At 53.6% G+C, this 21,409-nt stretch overlaps 1 protein-coding gene across 1 annotated transcript in view; it reads left to right on the forward strand.

The window, feature by feature from the left end:
• LRRK1 (leucine-rich repeat kinase 1) overlaps positions 1-6,910 on the forward strand; it is a 153,952-nt gene extending 147,042 nt beyond the window's left edge. Inside the window, exons 31-33 of the mRNA XM_011957518.1 lie at positions 2,174-3,027; positions 3,466-3,567; positions 5,469-6,910. Coding sequence (XP_011812908.1) covers positions 2,174-3,027; positions 3,466-3,567; positions 5,469-5,646 — 1,134 coding nt within the window. The 3' untranslated portion in view covers positions 5,647-6,910. The remainder of the gene's footprint in view (positions 1-2,173; positions 3,028-3,465; positions 3,568-5,468) is intronic.
• The last annotated feature ends 14,499 nt before the right edge of the window (positions 6,911-21,409 follow it).

Below are 21,409 nucleotides of genomic sequence, written 5' to 3' on the forward strand. Positions count from 1 at the left end.
TTCCCTCCATCTCTGCCTCCCACCAAGTACTCACCGTCTACACCAAACGCAATTTCTCCTTGTCCAGCATGGCCCTGCAGACTCATCTCTTTAACCTCCTAGCCCTGGCCTTTCTAAATGAGACCCCAAGGGGCACTCTCCCCAGTAAAGGGACCAGCCAGCTGTGCTACACCTTGGGATTAGCCCCAGCCTCTGTGAGGCTGTCCTCTGGACCCTGCCAGCCTCGGCATCCTCCCCACAAAGCACCCGACTCTGTGCTGGGCCCTTCACATCCCAGCACCTTTTCCCAGACCGTCTCCGATTCAGCTCTCATGACCAAAGGCCTTGGCCCCTCCTTTGAGAAGCTGCCCCTCCGTGGGAGGCAGCTCCCTGGCTTTTCCAGGCTCCTCCGCCCACAGGTTTCAGGCACGGCTCAGGCAGTTCTGGTTTCATCCACCCTGAGGGGCCTGTCTGTGCAGTAGGCACCCTCGGTAAATGCACAAGAAGCCTTTACTGGTGTTGCTTTGTTAAAATGTGGTGACTGTCATCATCCAATTCCAGTTTGCCCATCTACAAAATAGGTATAAGAAGAGACAGAGAGAAGGCCGAGCATACCCGAAGGTCTAGGCCGGTGCACTTGGTAAAAGAGCATTATTATTACTTCTGGATGGAAGCAAACTACATGAACTCTTCTCTTCACCCCTCTTCAGTTTCATCTCTTAAAAAAAAAAAAAAAAACAAGTATGAAATAAACCTTAGAGTCATTTATGACCATGGCCCCACAGCGAAGCTAGGCAGCTTGGGACCCGGCCCACACCAGAGCACAGGAGAACATGGCACAAAGTGTTATTGAGGCCACCGCTGGCCAGAGCCCCCAGCCAGGGCACCACCTCCTGCACGACCAGAGGGAATAAAGCCTGCTCTGTGCAGGGCCTCCTGTGCAGTGTGTCTGCCCCCTCCAAGGCCGCCAGGGCAGAGCCTGCATTCTTGCACGCGCACGCACGTTCACACCCAGCCGGAACATGGTGCTCACCGCCCTGGCCGGGGCCTGAGCCAGGACTCCAGATAGAGACCTGGAGCCTATTTGCCTTGGCTGCCTTCTTTCCCTAAAATCCTGGGGATGGATTTCCATACACTTTCTTACAGCATGTTGTCCTGGACAGTGAGCTACGGGTCTCTGTTCCATTTCCCTACACAGCCAGCCTCCTGAGCTCCCCAGCTCCCCACAAGGAGGCTTTCTGCCCTGCCCCCTCACTGGCATGAGGCCCAGCTCCCTGCTCTGCCCTGACTCCAGCTTTGTTCTGCAGACCTCTTCCCACCCCCACCACAGCCGACACTGTGTCTAGGCTGCGAAGCTGCGCTGTGTTCCTGGCTCTGCCCTGGGAGGTGCCCTGGGGCAGTCTGGGGTGGGCCTAGCATTCAGCATGGTCCCTGTAACTTTGGCCTCTGCCCAGTGACCTCTGGCGGGTGTAGAAGAGCTCATGCTTCATTGAGAGGGTGGGGGGGCACCCTGAGGACCCTGTCAATGTCGGCTGAACCACAGGCATCTCAGATAGATGTAAGCTGGGATGAGCGCTTAGCAGGCTGAGACAGGCCTCCACGAGAGGGTTGAGTAGGAAGCAATTTCTTCCAGAATTAGTTCAGCAAACACATGTCCACCTGGAGAAGGAGCCAGGTGGAGTCACAAGGCCACCAAGATGAAGGAGACTGAGCCCTTCCCTGTGCCAGGCCAGTGCCAAGGGATGCTGGTGGGCTGGGGGCACGTCCTTATGGAACACTCCACCTGGTAAGGGGGTGGCAGGCAGGGGGCAGTGCACAGACACTTGCCATGCCCACACTGCCATCACGTTAAGCACACCCAGAAAAGGGCGGGCACCAGGTCCTGCCTCTGAAGGAGGCCTTGGTGGCCTCAAGGAGAAGGCAGCTCCCTGCTGCTCGCCCTGCAAGAAGCTGGCACAAGCAGAGGCGGCCCATGTGGTCCAGGTGACACACGGTCTCACTTGGTGCCACAGGCCCTGCCTCTCGGTGGCATATTCCTTTCTTTGCTGCAGGGATGGTAGACATGGCTCTGCTGAGTCAGAGCTCACTTCCTTAGGAGCAGCCCCAGCCTTTCTAAGAGCTTTGCTGCCCTGAAGCGTGTTGGTGGAACGTGTGAAATGGAAGGATGTGACACATCCCTGTCTCCTTCCTGCAGAATTCCTACCTGGTCTTAGCGGGCCTTGCTGATGGGCTTGTGGCTGTGTTTCCCGTGGTGCGGGGCGCCCCAAAGGACAGCTGCTCCTACCTGTGCTCACACACAGCCAATAGGTCCAAGTTCAGCATTGCAGACGAAGACGCACGGCAGAACCCCTACCCAGTGAAGGCCATGGAGGTGGTCAACAGTGGCTCTGAGGTCTGGTACAGCAATGGGCCGGGCCTCCTTGTCATTGACTGTGCCTCCCTGGAGATCTGCAGGCGGCTGGAGCCCTACATGGCCCCCTCTGTGGTTACGTCGGTCGTGTGCAGTTCTGAGGGCAGAGGGGACGAGGTCGTCTGGTGCCTGGATGACAAGGCCAACTCCTTGGTGATGTACCACTCCACCACCTACCAGCTGTGTGCCCGGTACTTCTGTGGGGACCCCAGCCCCCTCAGGGACATGTTTCCCGTGCGGCCCTTGGACATGGAACCCCTGGCAGCCAGTCACACGGCCAACCCAAAGGTGCCCAAGGGGGACTCCATTGCGGACGTGAGCATCATGTATAGTGAGGAGCTGGGCACGCAGATCCTGACCCACCAGGAGTCACTCACCGACTACTGCTCCATGTCCTCCTACTCGTCATCCCCACCCCGCCAGGCTGCCAGGTCCCCCTCCAGCCTCCTCAGCTCCCCGGCAAGTTCTTCCAGCGTGCCTTTCTCCCCCGACTGCGAGGACTCAGACAGGCTACATGAGCCCAGTGCTGCCTCCGACAGGTCTGAGCATGACCTGACCCCCATGGACGGGGAGACCTTCAGCCAGCACCTGCAGGCCGTGAAGATCCTCGCCGTCAGAGACCTCATTTGGGTCCCCAGGTAAGTTTCCCGAGGTGAGGGCACCATCGAGGGCATGCCCACAGAGCAAAGAGACCCCCTGGGAGCCAGGGAGACCTCCTGGCATCCTTAGAGGTCATGTGGGGACCCAGCAGGTGCTGTGCTTCCAAGAAGATTTGTTCCCTCCATTGGGAATGGGAGTGATATCTTTAGCAAATCTAAGAGTGGCCGCACCAAAGTTTATTGCCTGCCAGAGAGCTTAAGGTGCCACACAAGGAAAGCCACAATCAACTGTGATTCAGCTTCCACTGGGAAAATTCTCCTCTGCTTTTGGGTCTGTCCCCTCCCCATAACTTAATCCCTTAGCAGAAACTGCATGTCTGTTGCCTCCCTCCCGCACCTTTCTGCACACCGGCTTCATTCCCCCAAGAGCACGGCTACCGACAAAAACGCTTCCCCTTCTGGGTTTTGGTTGCTTAGGCGCGGTGGAGATGTTATCGTCATTGGCCTGGAGAAGGATTCTGGCGCCCAGCGGGGCCGAGTCATCGCCGTCTTAAAAGCCCGAGAGCTGACTCCACATGGGTAAGACTGATTGGCAGCTCCTTTAGGACCCAGGCAGCAGCATGAGCACAGAAGGCCCCACAGCCAGGTCCTGCACAGTGGCTTTGCTGCCCCTCCTTTCTCCCGAATAGGATGTCCACCAACGTGGCTATAAGGCAAAGTGGAAACAAGATGGGGCCCCGCAGACAGCTCCTAGGGGCTCCACACTGGCCATGGCTCCCTGTTTCTGGAGTACCCAGTGCACCTGTAGATCAAGTACCCTACCTAACAAATGCCTCCAGGGCCAGAATTCAGCTACAGTTGACATGCAGATGCATCCAGGTGATTGATTCACTGTTCTTCCTGCCAAGGAGGAAACCCTACCCGAGGTGTCCACCTGCCCACACAGCACCCTAGGGGACAGATGACATAGGCACACCTTGTCATCTCCAAGCCTGGGGTCTCAGCTCCTGCCCTTCCTGGGCTGAGGCATGGTTCAGTACCTGTCTGTGGGTAGGTACCCCTAGGATTATGCCAGTCTCCTCTGCGAGGGTATGCTGGGCAGGGTGGCCTGTCCAGAACATGGTCTACATGGCTGGAATGATGTGAGGCTGGTCCCAGCTGCAGCTCCCCACAGTGTTTACACCCCTCACTTTGACTACCGAGCCCCACATGGTAAATCTCCCTTATGAAAAGTCCTCAATTCAAATTGTGTGTGTGTGTGTACTTTGGAGCTCTTCCACTTCCCACAGGCCTGTTTTCCTGTAGCGTGAGTTATCCCCCATCCCTGCGCAAGTGGGTTTTTATTTCATCTGGAGCATAAGAGGGTGGAGAAACCCCAGTCAGCTTGTTTCTCCCAGAGCAGGACAATGACCAAGGAGGCATCCATGGCAGTCTCACTCCCTTGCCTGCCAGCTTTGATCTTTGGCAGTGAATCCTGGGCCAGTGACCCTTGCTCTGTTAGTGGTTCTGGAAGCAAGATCTGGATCTGCTCCTGAGCTCTGCCAGAGTGTGTGGATGGAAGCCTTGAACTGACGGAGTTCCCAGCTTGCAGGTTGGGCTTCTGGAGGAAATGGGTGTGCAGCACCCAGGCTGGGACCTTGGCATACCTGCCATTAGTGTCCTAACGTTTAGTTGTTGTTGTTTTTCCTATCCATCCCCTAAAGCCAGATTTTACCTCTTTCTCGCTATAGGGAGAAAGAGGCCCCAGCCGTCAGCCTCAGGGGAGGCCCTGGCAAGGCCATGCGGAGTCAGAGGTCCCTGGACATCCCAGTTTGCAGGAGCACCTCAGTGCCACGCAGGCCGCACACACGGGGCACAGAGGGAGGAAAGGCAGTTAGTATGTGCTCGGGGTGGGGCACCACCAGGGCAGGGAGGCTGCACTGCGGCCCAAAAGGAAACTTGTAGCGCACCCACCAATCCTGCAGAACTGTCCACAGTTTCAAAAAATGTATGTAGTGATGACTTTGGGGCAGTAGGTTTTCCATTTAATATATGAGCCTGTATTTCCTAAGCGTGTAGAAACAGAATGAGAGAAGAATCACATTGAGCTTAGTGGCAAGGGAGTTGAGTTAAACTCGGTCATGAGCCATTTACAAGCAGAAATTTGGTTCATTGGTGTTTTCTGGACGCTTTGAAGTTAACTCACAGATACTTGATCTGATTGCTTCTGTGGCTTTCCAGGGAGTCGGACTCTTACAGACAAAGCCCATGGAAGTGAACTCATGCCCACAGCCCATGTTTGGACTTCATAAAGCCTAAGCCCGCAGGCTGGGCCACCGGGGAGAAGTGGTGCATCTGAGCACACCCCAGAGAGGGCTGGCAAGCAGACATACTCCCCTCCCCTTAGCCAGCTCTGCCTTCCTCAGAAGGCCCAGGGTGAGGGTCCCAACCCCACCCAAGTGGGGACCCTGTGAGTTTCCTCTGACCCCTTCTCTCTGCAGGGTGCTGGTGGATGCTGCTGTGGTGGCAAAGGACACTGTTGTGTGCAGCTTTGAAAACGAAAACACAGAGTGGTGCCTGGCTGTCTGGAGGGGCTGGGGCGCCAGGGAGTTTGACATTTTCTACCAGTCCTATGAGGAGCTGGGCCGGCTGGAGGCTTGCACACGCAAGAGAAGGTAATTCCTGTGGAATGACAGTCACACATGCAGAGCTGGCTGGCCCCAGGCTGCAGCTTGACCCCTCTGCCATCAGCCTCTAGTTCTCCAAGGACCTAGAAGACAGATGGAGTTCTCCCCTGAACTCCTTGCTGCTAAGAAGTGCTAAGAAGTTACCCGCCTGGCGGTGGCTCCAGGGTTCTCTGGTTCTCTGGAGCAGAGTTATCTGAATACCCCATCCCCCAACTGCTGATTTTACAGCCCCAGGGAAGACAGTGGTATCAGGCCAGGCAGGGCCTCTGCTGGCCTCCTCCATCAGTTTCCAGGAGCAGGGCTGGAGGATCCTGTTCTGAGCTGGGTCAAACAAAGTAGGGCCGGGCCTTCCTGCCATCCCGGGGTCTCAGATGGAATTACCCCAGAGGCCCTCGGTTGGGAAGCAGTTGAGGTAGAGCAGGAGGGGGGCTGTAACCCCTGCCCTTTCCCCGCCGGAGACCTCAGGCTCTCAGCACATTCCGCAGGCTCCTGAGTCCCTGAGGCCTGGGCCAGCTTGGGCAAGCCGAGATCAGATGTCTCTGTGTTCGGGAAGGTCTCTGTGTGGGAAAGCCCTCGGAGGACGCTGGATGAGGAGCGTTGCCCCATCCACAGAATGAATGAGTTCCTTTAAGTGCCGCAGCCAGAAAGCCCAGAGGCACATAGTGCGAGTGCACCAGCTTAGCCTTTACATTCCTCTCCACCGACAAAAGGAAGGGGAAACTCAATCAGCCGGACTTCAGAAAGGGCCTTGTGTTTATAGCTTTGTCAAGTAAATTTGAACGCAGCTGGAGCACAAGCCCTGTTTGTTTGCACATAAAAATCTTGTTTATCACTTTTAAAAATTCAGTAATATCGCAGCAGTCAGGCTTCTGGTTGTGAAATCACATTGTGTGGGATTTATACCAAATTATGTATTTGCTAAACTTTCGCTCCACACGTGTACAGCAGAGTACGAAAAGGAAAACTGTCCACAGGGGGTTTATGGATATAACAGCAAACATTGTATAAATTATGCACATGCGTGTATTCCACACATGCACACATATATGCACACACATGTGCAAACATAGCCACATTTTGTCAAGGGTTACCCTTTGGGGCTTCTTAAACCAGAATGGGAGTTTGGAAGAGAGATCATACTCCAGCTGAAGTTTGTTGATTCTTTTCTAAAATTAAAAAGATCAAATTTAGTATTTGCTGGATATGCAGGAGGTTGAGACTCTTTTAATCTCAAAATAAACAGATTCTTTCAAGAATGAAGCTGTGGCCTCTGTCTTTCGAGTGCTTATGACCGCAGCACAGACTCAGTCCCTCCCAGACCCACTGACTATCTGGGAGTAACGGGCAGCTCCTCCTTGCCCACTGTGCCAACATGCAGGTGGGCCCTGAGCAACTTCCAGGGGTGGAGACACTGCTCTGTCAGTCACAGGTTGGAAAAAGCGAGTTCCCCTACTTTTTTTTTTTGTGCCAGCCTGGGCACCAAGTCCCAGGGGTTTGAGGGTCTGTGCTTCCTGTCCAAAGTGCTGGGATTACAGGTGTGAGCCACTTGGGCTGGCTGAATCTCTGCTTTTAGAAGCTCACTCCTCATAGGTAGAGTTGACAATGAGCACACAAACAAGTGAGATAGTAGAGCAGCCGGACCACCCAGTTGGCCAATTGGTGGCTTGGCCTAGGGCTGTTATATTTAACTGAGGCTGGGGAGGCCTGCAGCCTGCACCAGGAGGTACAATGTGAGACTGAGGAATGGGAAGAAGGCATTCCGTGGAGCTCTGAGGACACTAGGTGCAAGGGCCTTGCACATGCAAAGGCCCTGTTGTGGGATCAAGCCACTGTGTGGGAGGGACACAAAAGCCTGGCGTGGCTGGAGCCTTGAAGGAGGGGACTGGGCACACAGAACTGCAAGTGTGGGTCTCTGCTGAAGATCCTGGCAGTTTTAAGCATGATTGTTAGATGATTCAGTCATCTTTACAAATCACTTTGCTGAATGTAGGGTGGATTAATGAGGGGGTAGTTGGAGGCTACCCCTTGGAGGGCATTTTGGCCTTATCTACCAAAATTTCAAATGCACATACCCTCTGACCCAGCAGTTCCACTTAAGCATTTGGTCCTGAAATATTCGTAAAAGTGCCCAAAGATACAAAACAAGGATGTGCATTGTAGCATCTCTTAGAATATGGCCCCAAACAGGAAGCAACCCGAACCTCTATCAGGAGGGAGGTCATAAAATTCCTGCACATGCAACAATGCGATCCTCCGCAGCCTGTCAAAGAGGCAGGCAGCACTAAGTGTGCTGGACTGGAATGTTCTCCAAGATATAATAAATGCATTTATTTGAAAGCAGCTTGCAGCACAGTGTGTATTGAGTTACCATGTGTCTAAAAAACCTTGTAGAGCTCCGCGTGTATGCACAGGGAAAATATCCCGAAGGACACCCAAGGACGTGGTAGACACTGGTTGCCTCTGGGGAGAACTGAAGGCTGGCATAAAGGAGTGAACCTTTATTTTTATTGTACACCTTCCTTTCTGCACCCCGAATTGTGTGCATGCCCTATTATGGAGGTAATTAGGCTGAGAAGGGCCTCTTCCCCAAGCCCAATAGGTGGCTCTTGGCCTTGGTCTGTAGAGGTAATGGGGAGGAGTCCCCGTTTCTCCCCGCTCCTCTGTGGGTGTGTTACTCCATCGAGGGCAGGTCCTGGGGCAGGGCTGGGTCCCCTAACAATCCTGTCCCTCTAACTTCATGATCCTGACTGAACCAGAACCTCCTTGGCTATCTTTGGGATGCAGGCACAGAGCCCCAGGTGAGGTGGATGGCTACAGCATGGGGACAGGTATGAGGGGCTGGGCACAGGGGGCCAAGGTCAATTGGTTCTGACCCTGGTCCACCTTTGCCCTGGAATGAGGAGGGTGTGCAGCCCAGGTGCAGGGTCAAGGCCCCCCACTCCCCAGTAGATGGCACCCAGGCCTCCTCCCGCCCACCACACTGCACCTGGGAAAGCATTGGCCTGATGACTAGTCACTGGCTGAGCCATCACCACCTTCCAGGGCCACTGATTGCTCAGACCTGCAGGGTCTTTGCAAAGAACCTGCCTGGGTCAGGGAGCCTGCCAGAGCCCTTCTCCCTCATCGTGCCTCCAGGGCTGGAGCATGGGCTTCTCTGGCGGAAAGCGCTGGGGAAGCCCCAAAGGAGATATAGTAACACAGAAACTCCTCCAACGCTCGGGAAAACCTGAAACACGCTGAGAGGCAAACCGCAGGCTGCTGCCCTGGAAGGAGCCACATTTTCCAGCATGTCAGGGCCTGGGGCCTCGAAGTCTCTGCAGGAACAGGGAGTGGGGGGAAGGGTGGATGGCTGGGGAATGGAGAATGGAGTCAGGGTATGGGGGTAAGTTAGTTATAATAGCACTTTAACAATCACTGTGGCAGAAACTGCTAGTTGCAGCCCCTTCTGCTCAGTATCAGACCCCGATTTTGTTGGTGCATCCTTCCCCAGCCACCTTTGCAGGAGGGGTGGCCCTGGGACTGAGCTCCAGCCAGGGGTGACTTGGATGTCGTCAAGTAGGGCTTCAGGGAACTCCATCAAAGGGGGCTGAGTCAGTGGAGGCCCCTTTGACCCTGCCCCTACCTCCTCTTTCCTTGTGGGATGGAGGGCCCCAGGAGGGCCTGGGGCAGTGATGGGGGACAGTTCGCCAGCTCTGGCTGTTAACCTTCAGGCTTCATGTGACCTTATGGAAAAGGAACCCACTTCCTTGTTTAAGCCAGCATTTTTCAGCTCTCCATGACTAGCAGCCAAATGCAGTTCCTAATGATCAGATATATTTTCCATTAGCCCCACCAGAGCACTAAGAGTCAGCAAGTGAGCTGGCTGTAACCAACTTCTGTTTAAGTCTAGGCAGGGGGACCTAAGAACCGTGGATTGGAGTGCCATGTGCCAGGCGTGCCCCTGCTCACCTGTGCATCGTGAGAGCTGGGTGTGGTGTAGCCCACAGTTCTTCCCAAGGCAACAAGCAGTCATTTTGCACCAAATCACAGTCACAGAGAGAGTCCAGGGTTTCATCCAAGTCACCCAAAGGCCAAAACTTAAGATGTGGTGGCTTTGATGTCCTGCAAGTTTAAATTCCACCCTGGACAGGCTACCCCAGCTCTGCAGCCCTGGTTTCTCCTCTGTCATCAACAATTCCTGATGGGATCGGCACAGGGATTAGGATAGCCCCCGCCAGGGCCAGGACTCCCATCTTTGGCCATGAGACCCCTCTTTCCTGCCTGGGTAGGGCACCCTGGGGGAAGCACACAATCCTCCTTGAGAACCACTTAGGGGAAACACAAGCGGTCCTGTTGTCATTGACCTATTCCACGGTTCACAATAAATCACCTCTCTGTTTTTTCTGAAATAATCAGGAAGACTTTTATGAACACCTTTACTTGAGAACTGAGTTAAGGTGTAACACATAGAAGAATAAATGGACGCTGATGGATGAGTGTAATAAGATCATGGGGATGTTTAAGAGTCCCAATTTGGAACATACAGGTTTTGTTGTTGTTGTTGTTGTTGTTGTTTCTTAGATGGAGTCTGGCTCCCGTGGTGCAGGCTGGAGTGCAGTGGCACGACCTTGGCTCACTGTAACCTCCACCTCCCGGGTTCAAGCAATTCTCCTTCTTCAGCCTCTTGAGTAGCTGGGATTACAGGTGTGCGCCACGACGCCTGGCTGATTTTTGTATTTTTAGTAGAGATGGGGTTTTGCCATGTTGGCCAGGCTGGTCTCGAACTCCTGACCTCAGGTGACCCACCCACCTCAGCTTCCCAAAGTGCTAGGATTAGTGGCGTGAGCCACTGCGCCCGGCCTGCAAAATATGTTTTTTTAAAATGAACTACTAATAATGATGGACACACAAATAAAATAAAATTAATTTCCACTTTGCCATCGATGGTCTCTGCCACCCCCAGGGCTGTCACCAGGCTCCCTGTTCTTCTGGGCCTATAGTTGGCCTGCATTCCTTGGCCCGCTGAGGTCTGTTGGTGGGTCCTAGGGGAGAGGGCCTAGTTAGTGCTGGTAAATACGTGCTGAGTGCAAGGGCACTGTCACCTCTCTCGCCATCCACAGGCAAGAGCCCTGCACTTCCTGCGTGAGACGACCCTGCCAGGGCACTCCTTCCCTCCACCCTGGGCCCTGCAGCATTCGCTGGTGGCCGCTCAGTCAGCCTGGGTGCAGGAGAGATGACCTAGAGTGCCCAGGCAGCTCGCCACGGACATGCATCAAGAACAAGAAGCAAAGCCTGTGGTTGGGGCCACTGGGAGCTGGGGGTTTGGTGACCTGAGCTCACCCAGCCCATTCTGATTGATCTGTGGCCCTGACACCCTGCCAGCACTCATGCCCAGACCACCCAGCATGCTCACACACAGACTCGCACCCCTGGCACCAGCTCCATGGAGCTGTCCCCTGCTCTGTAAGAAGAAACAGCCCAGCTCTGCCTCCCCAGCCTGGGAAATTCTCAAGGGAAGGTACAGAGAGGTGAAGTCTTAACAGGCAAAGGAGTCCCATCCAAAAAGAAGGTGGGGTGGCCAGGGGACAGCAACCTAACATGTGAAATTGAAAACACCCACATGAACTCATGACCTTTAATTGTAGAAAGAAGTCAAAATATGGGAGCAGTGGTTGCCTCTGGGGAGGGAATCAGATGGCTAGGCGGGACCGTTCTTAACATGACTCTTACTTAGTTTTAAAGCAAATGGAAATGAATACACATCATCAAAAATATTTTCTAGCTCTGTCATGAAGAGTGATCCAGGGAGTAGCACTTTCTTGCATTCAAAAACACATACACACACACCACACACATATATATACATAGACATACACACCACACACCTACACATGCATACACTCGTATACACATACAGGCACATATGCACATGGCATACACACTCATACACACATATATACATATACCACGCGCACAGATACATACACACACCTGACACATGCGTCCTCATGGACATACACCGCACACACATACATGCATAGAGACACACACCACACACCTGCACATGCATACACTGGTATACACATACAGGCACATTTACACATGACAGACACATTCGTGTGCATATACGCACACATCACACACACGTACACATACATGCATATACAAATACACATACATATGACACATAAATGCTCATACACACACACCACACATATATACAGCTATACACACACACTCATATACACATACACGCACACTTACACATGACACACACACTTATGCACACATACACACAGCGTGCACACATATGCATATATGCAGATACATATATATATAAACGACACGTGTGTATGTGCACACACATATGCCACACACACCACACATACACACACAACACACACACATGCATATACACACACAGACATGCACACACATGATTTACAATGGTCCTGGGACAGGCTGCTTACCCAGGGATTTCAGGGCAGTGTCCACTGAAGTGGACAGTGACTTGTTAACTGGTTCATTGAAATAATGCCAGTTGACAAAAGCTGCAATGATACCAATGCAGTTACTAGAAAGCATAGAAATTGCAGTGATAATGGAAAAGGTTAGAGCTCATCATGCATGTATGTATGTATGTGTATCCTTATCTTGGAAGGAGTGTAGGAGCTGTTGCTCTGGTGGCTGCACTGATGACCAGCTAGAAAGAGGTCCAGCAGGGAGGGACCCACAGATATGGGACAGCCATTTGTCCTGAGATAGCCTTGAGACAGTGAGCCACCTGCACACACTCACCCCTCCCTCCTGAGAAAGACCCTCAAACCAGCCAGTCTAGCACATGCTAACAAGATGTGCTTGCCTGGTCCTAGTGAAGCAGGCCGCAGAGACATATCTTGTTAGCATGTACATGTCCCACCAGCATATCATAAGAGTGGGATAAACGAAAGTTACAGAGTACTTTGCTTCAGGAGGTGGACATCAGGCTGCCAAAAAACGCAAAGCTTCACAAAAAGCTTGAGCTTCCAAAGTCCTACGAATGCAATAAGGGAACTCATCCTGCAGAAAGGACACAGCCTAATTAATGCCTGAGCTCAGGTTCCAGTCACCTCGGGAGGAACAGTTGGGAGCACTGCCCCAAAGGAACCATCGACACCCTGGCGCCTGTGTCCTCAGCCCTTAACTGGTCCCACCCTGAAGCCTTGTCTCTTTTCCTGGGATTGCTGCAACCCTAGGACGGCTCAGAACCCCTGGGAAGAGCTATGAGCACTGGTAAGAAGATGGGGAGTAGGGTGAGGACGGGAGGTGGGAAGCAGGCTTCAACACTGGTCAGTTCCAGAGAGAGCAGAGCGCTTTGTTGTATAACCAATACAGCATTTTAGGCGTGTTTTGACTGTTTGAGTGTTTGAAGCACATTTTAGACTTTAAACATTTACAAGTGGGATCCAATAAAAATGTTAAATCAGTGTTTCATTGGAGGAATTGCCAAAACTCAGGAGTTGTGCGTTAGATGTAGAAGCGGTGTGTTGCTGTTTGGGAAGCATTGATGGTTTCATGTTTAACAGATTCATGAGCCCGATAAATAGGGCATCAACAGTGCACAGGCAGCAATGCGTGAGCCCAGCAGTGCCCTCAAGCCTGGCACCCAGCCTGGCTCCCAGGAAATGCTCACATGGGTTGAAGGCAGAGGGAGATGGCCATGGAGACGCTTCAGGTTTGCTGGCCAGAAGTGCTGGGATGACTCCATCTCTCTGACATAAGAGCAGAAAGATCTGGAAGACGGTGGCATCCTTTTCCCAAGGGCACATTCACCCCACTCCAGGCTAGATATCCCTACCTCCCCTGCACCCTACAGTGTTCAACTCAGCCAGAAGCCCAGAGAGCCCAGGGGAGGTGTGAGCAATGGAAGAAAGATCAGCACAGGTGCCTTGCCAGGCACACCCATGTCACTCAGCAGTGGGGCAGGGACATCCTTCAGGGAGTGGGACATATTATTTCTACTCTGGGAGGCTGGGAACAAACAGCCCTACAGCATCCCACAAGTCTCAGGCTCTAGGGTTCCCCTTCCCCATCCACCGGGGCTGCAGATCAAAGACACTGACCAGAAGCCCACAGCTCAAGGCATGGTGTTCCATTATTTATCACTGGACGATCTTGCGCCTTTCTGAGGTGACAGTGGTGGGGAGGGAAGCCATCTCTGACATTGCCGTGGTTCAGATGTCTGTTACTTCTCTCTTGCCAACAGGAAGCTTGACCCCTGGAAATTCCCCTGCAGATGCCCTAAGCCCCCCTCCCCGTTCCGCAAATCCCTTCCCCAGGTTTGCGGGGGAAACCTTCCCCATGGGGGGAGGGCACATCCAGGGAGGGAAGGGCTGCTTGGGCCATAGTGCTGCCCAGGTGGAAGCTGGTTCCCAGCTGCCCAAGCTCCACACTCCAGTGGGTCAGGATACCTGCTCAGAATTACTTCTGCTCCTCAGTAGGAGGAGGCTGTGCTCTGGAGGCTGGAAGTCCAGGACCAAGATGTTGGCAGGGTTGGTTTCTGCCATGGCCTCTCTCATTGGTTTAGGGATGACCACACTTCTTGCCATCCTCACATGGTCATCCCTCTGTGTGTGTCTATGTCCTCATCTCCTCTTCTTACAAGGACACCAGTCCTATTGGATTAGGGCCTACCCTAATCACCTCTTTAAAGCCCCTGCCTCCAAATACACTCACATGCTGAGGTACTAGGGGTTAAGACTTCAACACATGAATTTGAGGGGCCCCATTTGAGCCTATAACACCCTCTGTGTTCTGAAGGCTCTATGGAGGGTTCCATGGAGCATAAAGGACAGCCAGAGAGCATGGCCTACAATGAGGATGAATGGAGGCTCTGGGAGGAGGACAGTGAAAGGCAAGGAAAGGTACCTGCAATCCACTGAGTGAAACAGGGAGATCATGTTTATAAAAAAATTGTAGAGTATCGTATAAATGTATAAACAACAAGGCTGGAAGGACATAGACAAAAATATTAGTGGTGGTTATTCCTCACTGCTGGAATGGCCACTTTTATTCCTTTTCTTTTGGATTGTTTGTACGTAGAATTTCTTTTGCAATAAGAAAAAAAAAATCAAAGTTACAATTTTTTTTTTGAGACAGGGTCTCACTCCATCACCCAGGCTTGGAGTGCAGTGGTGTGATCTTGGCTCATTACAGCCTTGACTTCTGGGCTGAGGTGATTCTCCCACCTCAGCCTCCTGAGTAGCTGGGACTACAGGTGCACACCACCACGCCTGGCTAATTTTTTTTTTTTTTTTTTTGTAAAGATAGGGTTTCACTATGTTGCCCAGACTGGTCTCAAATTTCTGGGCTCAAGGGATCTTTCCACCTCATCTTCCCAAAGTGCTGGGATTACAGGTGTGAGCCACTGTGCCCAACTAAAATATTCATTCTTAATTACTATAAAATTACTATGGAGCCAAAGAATGCACATCCTTCTTGTGATTGGTCCCCTTTGGGACTCTGAGCATCCTGGCAGCAACACCAAAAAGGCACTGTTGTCAGTTACCCAATTCCTAGAATCCAGAAGCAACCCATTTATTCAAGTGGTAGGCAAGTGCCTGGCTCCTCCAAGGCTGGACAGGAATCTCATTTTCCCCAGGAGGGTGGGACACACAGAGGGCCTTCTGTAGTGTTGTCTCTTCTAACTGCCTTAGACGAGGGGGACGAGGAGGCTGCTCCCATCCAATCACTGCCCAGGTGAGTGCTGGCCCTTGAAGGCCAAAAGAACGGGTTCCTGGTCTCAGAAGAACCCCAAGGTACTGGCATACCTAGTATACCCAGCCTCCTAAATCCCCTCCCGGAGCCGAGTTTCTGAATGAGAGGGAGGCTGGGTGCTGGGAGGGCCTGAGGGCCCACCCTCTGATGAGCACAGTTGGCATCCTCTCTGGGGGTGGCGAGGGGCAGCGGCTTCTCTCAGCACTGGGGGCTGGCCCGGAAGCTCACTGCTTCTATGGAGAGGTGAGTTTTGGATCACTGCCATCCGGAAGCCCCCTCTCCCTCTGCCGTTTACAAAGGACTAAGGGACAGAGCCCCAGATTCTTACCCGCCCCTCCCTCCATACAGGCGTCTGTCTCCTTCCCAATTGAGCACTTTCTGGAGGCGCTGGGTAAATTCTGGTGGTCAAATGCATTCTGCTGGATCTGCTGCCTGGACTTATGGTTGTCATCAAAATTCCCCTTGACATGTGTCCCCACATGCTCTTCAGCTCCCGACTTCTGAGTCCTGACACGTTGCCCAGAGGCGCCATCAGACCTGGGATTCACCAGCCCCGCACAGGCCTCTCCCCAGGGCCCCGGCGTTGCCAGTGGGACCAGAGTGGTCTCAGGCTGTGCTGAGGACCCCGTCCCCAGACAAGGCTGGGCTGGCTCCACCAGCATTCCACCACCATCTTCTTGCTGTGTCCCTGATAACGGACACTTTTTTTTTTTTGAGACAGACTTTCACTCTTGTTGCCCAGGTTTGAGTGCAATGGCGCTATCTCAGCTCACCTCAGTCTCTGCCTCCCAGGTTCAAGTGATTCTCCTGCCTCAGCCTCCCTAGTAGCTGGGATTACAGGCATGCACCACCACACCCGGCTAATTTTGTACTTTTAGTAGAGACAGATTTTCTCTGTGTTGGTCAGGCTGGTCTTGAACTCCCGACCTCAGGTGATCCACCTGCCTCGGCCTCCCAAAGTGCAGGGATTACAGGCGTGAGCCACCGTGCCTGGCTGATAATGGACACTCTTTCGCAGGATCGATGCACAGCATGCCGCTGTGGCCAAGACCTGAGGCCCCACGCCCATTCAGCTCCATCTGGGGTGTGCCGTATCCTTCACTGCAACCCCCACCTCAGCCACTACTGCACAGCTCTCAGATCACAGCTGCCTCATCTGTAAAACCAAGGAATGAAACGAAGGATCTGCGTCCAAGACTTAGCACAGTGGGGTGTTCAGCAAGACTCTCAGGCGCCAGTCACCTCTTCCCTAGTTCCCCCTGCAGCTACGTCACCTCCCGAGCCCTCAAGCGCCTGTGCAGCAGCGGTTCCACCGTTTCATCACATGCTTGACAACACTGAGGCCCCGAGAGCTAGGATCTGCTGTCGCTCAGCTGGGAGCCAGCTCAGAAACCTGTTTCTGCCGACTCGGATGGCGACTGCCGTTTTGGATCCTGCATTCATTCCTCCCGCGCTCTTGCTTGGCCCCCTCGTTGGTGTCATCTAGGAGCTGCCCAGTCCTGGTTTCATTCCTGTGAGTGTGACAGGCTGGGCATGTGCAGAATCTCCAGGAGGCACTTTTCTGCACACTCTGGAAAGCCTGCCTGGCCCCTGTCCTCCGAGCACACACCAGTCCCTACGCAGAGCCTAAAAGGCTCACAAGGTGGTTGTGGCTTCCACCACATGAGCCCCAGGAGCTGCCCTCTTCCCTTACTCCAAAGTGGCCTCTAGGATGTGCTGTGTGCTGTGTGCCAGGTGACATCTCTCCCACTGTGACTCAATCCTCCATCTCCAAGTCCAGCCAAGGCAGCCACATCAACCCTGCCCTCCAAGCAGCACAACTTCTACCCAGGTCTGGAGACAGAGGAGAAAGGAGGGGAGGAAGAGGGTGGGGGCAAGGGGGAGCTTCAGCAGACAATGAGGTGGAAGGAACTAGAAAACATCTCCACCTCAGAAATAGCAGCATCAGGTCACCAAAGCCTCTAATCAAGTGCAGCTGGAGAAGTGGAAGTGAATGAACTCTTTATCTGGACTTTCTTTATCAAAAAGGTTTAAATTGGATCTAAGGCACACTAGGTGTTTTTGCCCTCGGTGCAAGGTTTCTGCTCCTCAATGGAGCCACGGAGCAGATAACGGCTGGAGCCCAGCCTGCCCATCAGTGGGGCCTGCTGGGCGGGGGCCCAAGGCCTGCACAAGGCTGAGGCAATCTCAGGAATCAGGGCTGGACCCCTTCCAGCTACTGGTCTGCCCAACCCAGAGGCCCTTGTTCTTTGAGTTTCCCATTATTGGTTTCCCTTTCATTCACTTTTATGTTCAGAGGTCGGACCTGAGAGAACAGAGACACACTGGGTAGTGCAATATGAAGCGGGGCAGCTGGGGCCAGGGTCAGAAAATGGGGCCCACATTCCCTCCAGCACCTCCTGGCTGGGTGAGCCACAGCCACCTCCTCTCTCCTGGGACCTGCGGCTCCTCCACACCCTGCCTTCTTGGTTGATGAAGAACCAATGGCTATGTTCCCCAGACTACCAGGTTCCATCACAATGGAGGCCATGGGGGCCTCAAGACCAAAGACCACAAGACCCCTGAATACAAGGAGGGGCGGCCAGGAATTGGGCCTCTGCTGGGCCCTGGAAACCCCAAAAGCCAAAGGCCCAGGGCTTTGCCCCACACCTCTCCCTTGAGGACACACTGAAGACTAAAGAAATTGCCGGAGCTCAGCCTCAAGGGGCTGTTCTTCAATGTGGTGATGAGGGTGGGATTTGGAAACACAGGCCCAGGTTCAAATCCTGCCTCTGTCAATTGCCAGCTGCCAGACCCAGGGCAAGTCTCTATGCCTCTTAGATCCTTGCTTCCTCATTGACAGAGATGGAAAATAATCAGGGATGACAGTCTGGAGCAGCAGGTTGTAAGGGTGTATGCACAGACAGATCCCCACTGCGGAGAGAACGCATCAGGGAAGATGCTGCAGCCCCTACCCTGGCTCTCGAAGGTGCACAAGGCCTCCAAGTCTCTCCTGTCAATGTTCTTGGGGACTATCCATGGCCCCCCACCAACCCCACCCCCCTGACCTTGGCATGCTCAGGGCCAGTGTAACGTCTTTCATGCTGTCTACTTCTTTTCAAGTCAGGGAGGAGACCCTGAACCTCAGGCTTGGCCTTGAAAATTCTCTTCAGCTGCACACAACTGTCCCCAGCACAGGGACAGGGACAGGAACCAGCAGCGAGGGGCCTGGCATTCCCCAAGTGACAAGGCCCTACAGAGGAACTCCCATCACTCAAGGCAGGGCACTTACCCGTCTCAGTTCTCAGGGAGGGATTGCATCGAAGTCAGGGACTGGGCTGGGAGAACTTACTTGCTAAAGGGAGACAGACAGGTGGACACGAACGTGAGGGTCTGGGTGCAGAGGCTTCCTTGTCGCCCCAGAAAATGTGACACTCCTCATTGCAGCCCCTCTCCCAAAAACCAATCCTCCCCAGTCATCACTAACTCCCAGGCAGTGACTGGGAAGTGGGGGCAGGGGGACCCTTGGGCAAAGCTGGGGGCTGGGCCCTGTTTCTCCCACAGCAGAGAAAGAACTCGGTCAACCATGGTGGCTAAAAGCTGGGGGCTTGGAATAAAAGGTCTGCTGTTTGCCAAAATGTAACAGTTCCTCTCCCTCGCTGAAGCCCAGGAGAGGAGGGAGCCGTGCCAGCCTCTCCAGCCTATTCCTTAGGGCACCTGCCCCCATGCAACCAGCGGGCAGGAGCAGTTCCCTCGCCTGCCGCCAGGGGGCGCCCCTCTCCGAGCAGCCGGACCCTGTTCTCCCGCCGGCTTGCGTGGCCCGGCCGCGACAGGGGAACAGCCCGCCGAGAAATGGCTGCCCCTGGGCTCCTGGGCCCTCTGAGAAGAGTTTGTGGGCTTGATGAGTTTACTTTACCAAGTATTCCCAAGTATGATGCCATGTGGGGAAAAAGGAACCCTTGTGGCGGGTGTGGACGAATGTAAATACAGACACCCCAGGCGGGCAGGCAGAGGCCCAAACGAGCGGGCCTGCCTGGGGGCCGGCTGCGGGGTGGACTTTCTTCTCCCAACGTTCTAGTCGGCATCTTGTATTTCTTGTGCAATAGAGACTTTTTTAAAATGTAACTTGGATTTTTTGCATGTGCTACAGGCTTATGAATAGTCTGTTCTCTGTGTGCACGCACGTGTGTGTATGTGCATGTGCATGTGTGTGCGTGTGTGTGTATGTGTTTGTGTGTGTTTGTGTGTGTGTGTATGTGTGTGTGTGTATGTGTGTGTGTGTATGTGTGTGTGTGTGCACACACATGCTTTAATGTCTCCGGCGTCTGACCCAGTGGCCAGGTGCAGGCCTGGTGGCAGAGTAGGGCTCTGTGTCCACACTGGGGAATTTGGGGGGTCTGCGGGCCAGGGGTACATTGGGAATAGGGGAAAGAGTAGAAAAGGGTCTGGAAATCCAGAAAACATTTTTCCTGAGAGAGTCTCTTGACAAAAGCAGCTTCTACAACTACAACGGTCCCGTAGCTCTCACAGCTGGGACCTACTAACCCTTGCACTGTTCTCAGTAAAACTCAGAACTCAGCCACCAAAGGCAAGTCTGCAGTTCACACTTGTGTCAGCCACACAGAAATTGTATTCCACCAAGAACAGCCTGCCCCTAATACAAATAGGGCAGGGGATGGCAAAAGGTTCCATCCCAAGGCCCCTAAACTGCAGCCACAGAGGGGAGACCATCCACAGAGGAAGCTCTGGGCTCCCAGGGGGCTCTCAGGACCCCCACTGATGGTTCCCGGGTGAGGCTTTACCTGGCTCCCCTCATTCCAGAACCACAAACTCTCAAGCCAAGAAACACAAGACCAAAAGCCACATGAACAGCCACGGATAGTGAGGGAGGCAGGCCAGGCCCAGGACAGCCTGGGGCCCTCCATCAAACTGAGTTACCCTGTGGACTCCAGTTAACCCTGAGCTTGCCCCTTCCCCCAGCCATGGTGAAAAAGCCAGAAATGGAGGGGCCTCCCCCATGCCTCAGTGGCCTAGCTCACTATTGGGCCTGTGGAGGACCTGCCCAGCAGCTGTTAGGAAGAGAAGAAGGTACTGGAAGGGCCTGGTCAAGGCTGTCTGTGCAGCTGGACCGTGGCTGGGGCAGAGTGGGAAGGAAAGTCAGGAGGGTGGCATGTCCGATTATGTTCTCTGAAGATGGCCACAACAGTACCTCCCATCCCCTCACTCCTCCCATCAAGAAGTGGAGTCTTGGCAGGAACTCGTGACTTGCTTGTTACAAATAGAATGTGGTGGAAATGATGCAGCATAACTTTCAAAGCTCAGTGGGAAAGGCAGTGAAGCAGACACTCACCTCTGGAGCCCTGAACCTGTAGTCAAGAAGTTTGACCGTGATGAGGCCACCCTGCTCTGAGGAAGCCCAAGCCACATGTAGAGGCTGTTGCGGCCAACAGCCTGGGCTGAGGTCCCACCAACAGTCAGCATCATGTGGGGGAAACATGAGAGATGACATCTTCAGATGGTTCCAGCTGTTGAGTCCCTCTCAGCTGTGAAGTCTTTGCAGTGGAGGCCTTTACAAGATGGAAACGTGTCAGCCCTCCTGTGCTCTGTCCAACTTCCAGATCTGCAGAGCCACGAGCATGGGAGATGGCTGTGGTATGCTGCTAAGTTTTGGGGTGCTTTGTCAGAAAAGAGCAGTAGCTGGAACAGATGGCCCAGGGAGAGATTCAGAAAACTGTGCCAACCAACCTTCTGCTCTTTTCACTTTCACGGATGCTGCCGGGACCCGGGAGGCCACAGGTCTTTGGAAGAGCTGTCCCCTCTGTAGCAAATAATAACTCAGGCTCAGGGGATGTGGGAGCTGCCTCTGGCAGGGCAGCCCCCTCCGCCTGGGGTGCAGGGAACCAAAGTTTGCAGCTTGTGCCAGGCAAACCTGGTCTCTTCTTCTCAGGCCTGAGGAAGGTGCTGGTGGCCAAGACTGACTGTCCACGCTGGCTGAGCTCTGGGGTGGATTGGCCAGGCCTGCTGGTATTTCCAGGCCTGGT

Source organism: Colobus angolensis, unplaced genomic scaffold (assembly GCF_000951035.1).
Source record: "Colobus angolensis palliatus isolate OR3802 unplaced genomic scaffold, Cang.pa_1.0 Scaffold112, whole genome shotgun sequence".
NCBI lineage: Eukaryota > Metazoa > Chordata > Mammalia > Primates > Cercopithecidae > Colobus > Colobus angolensis.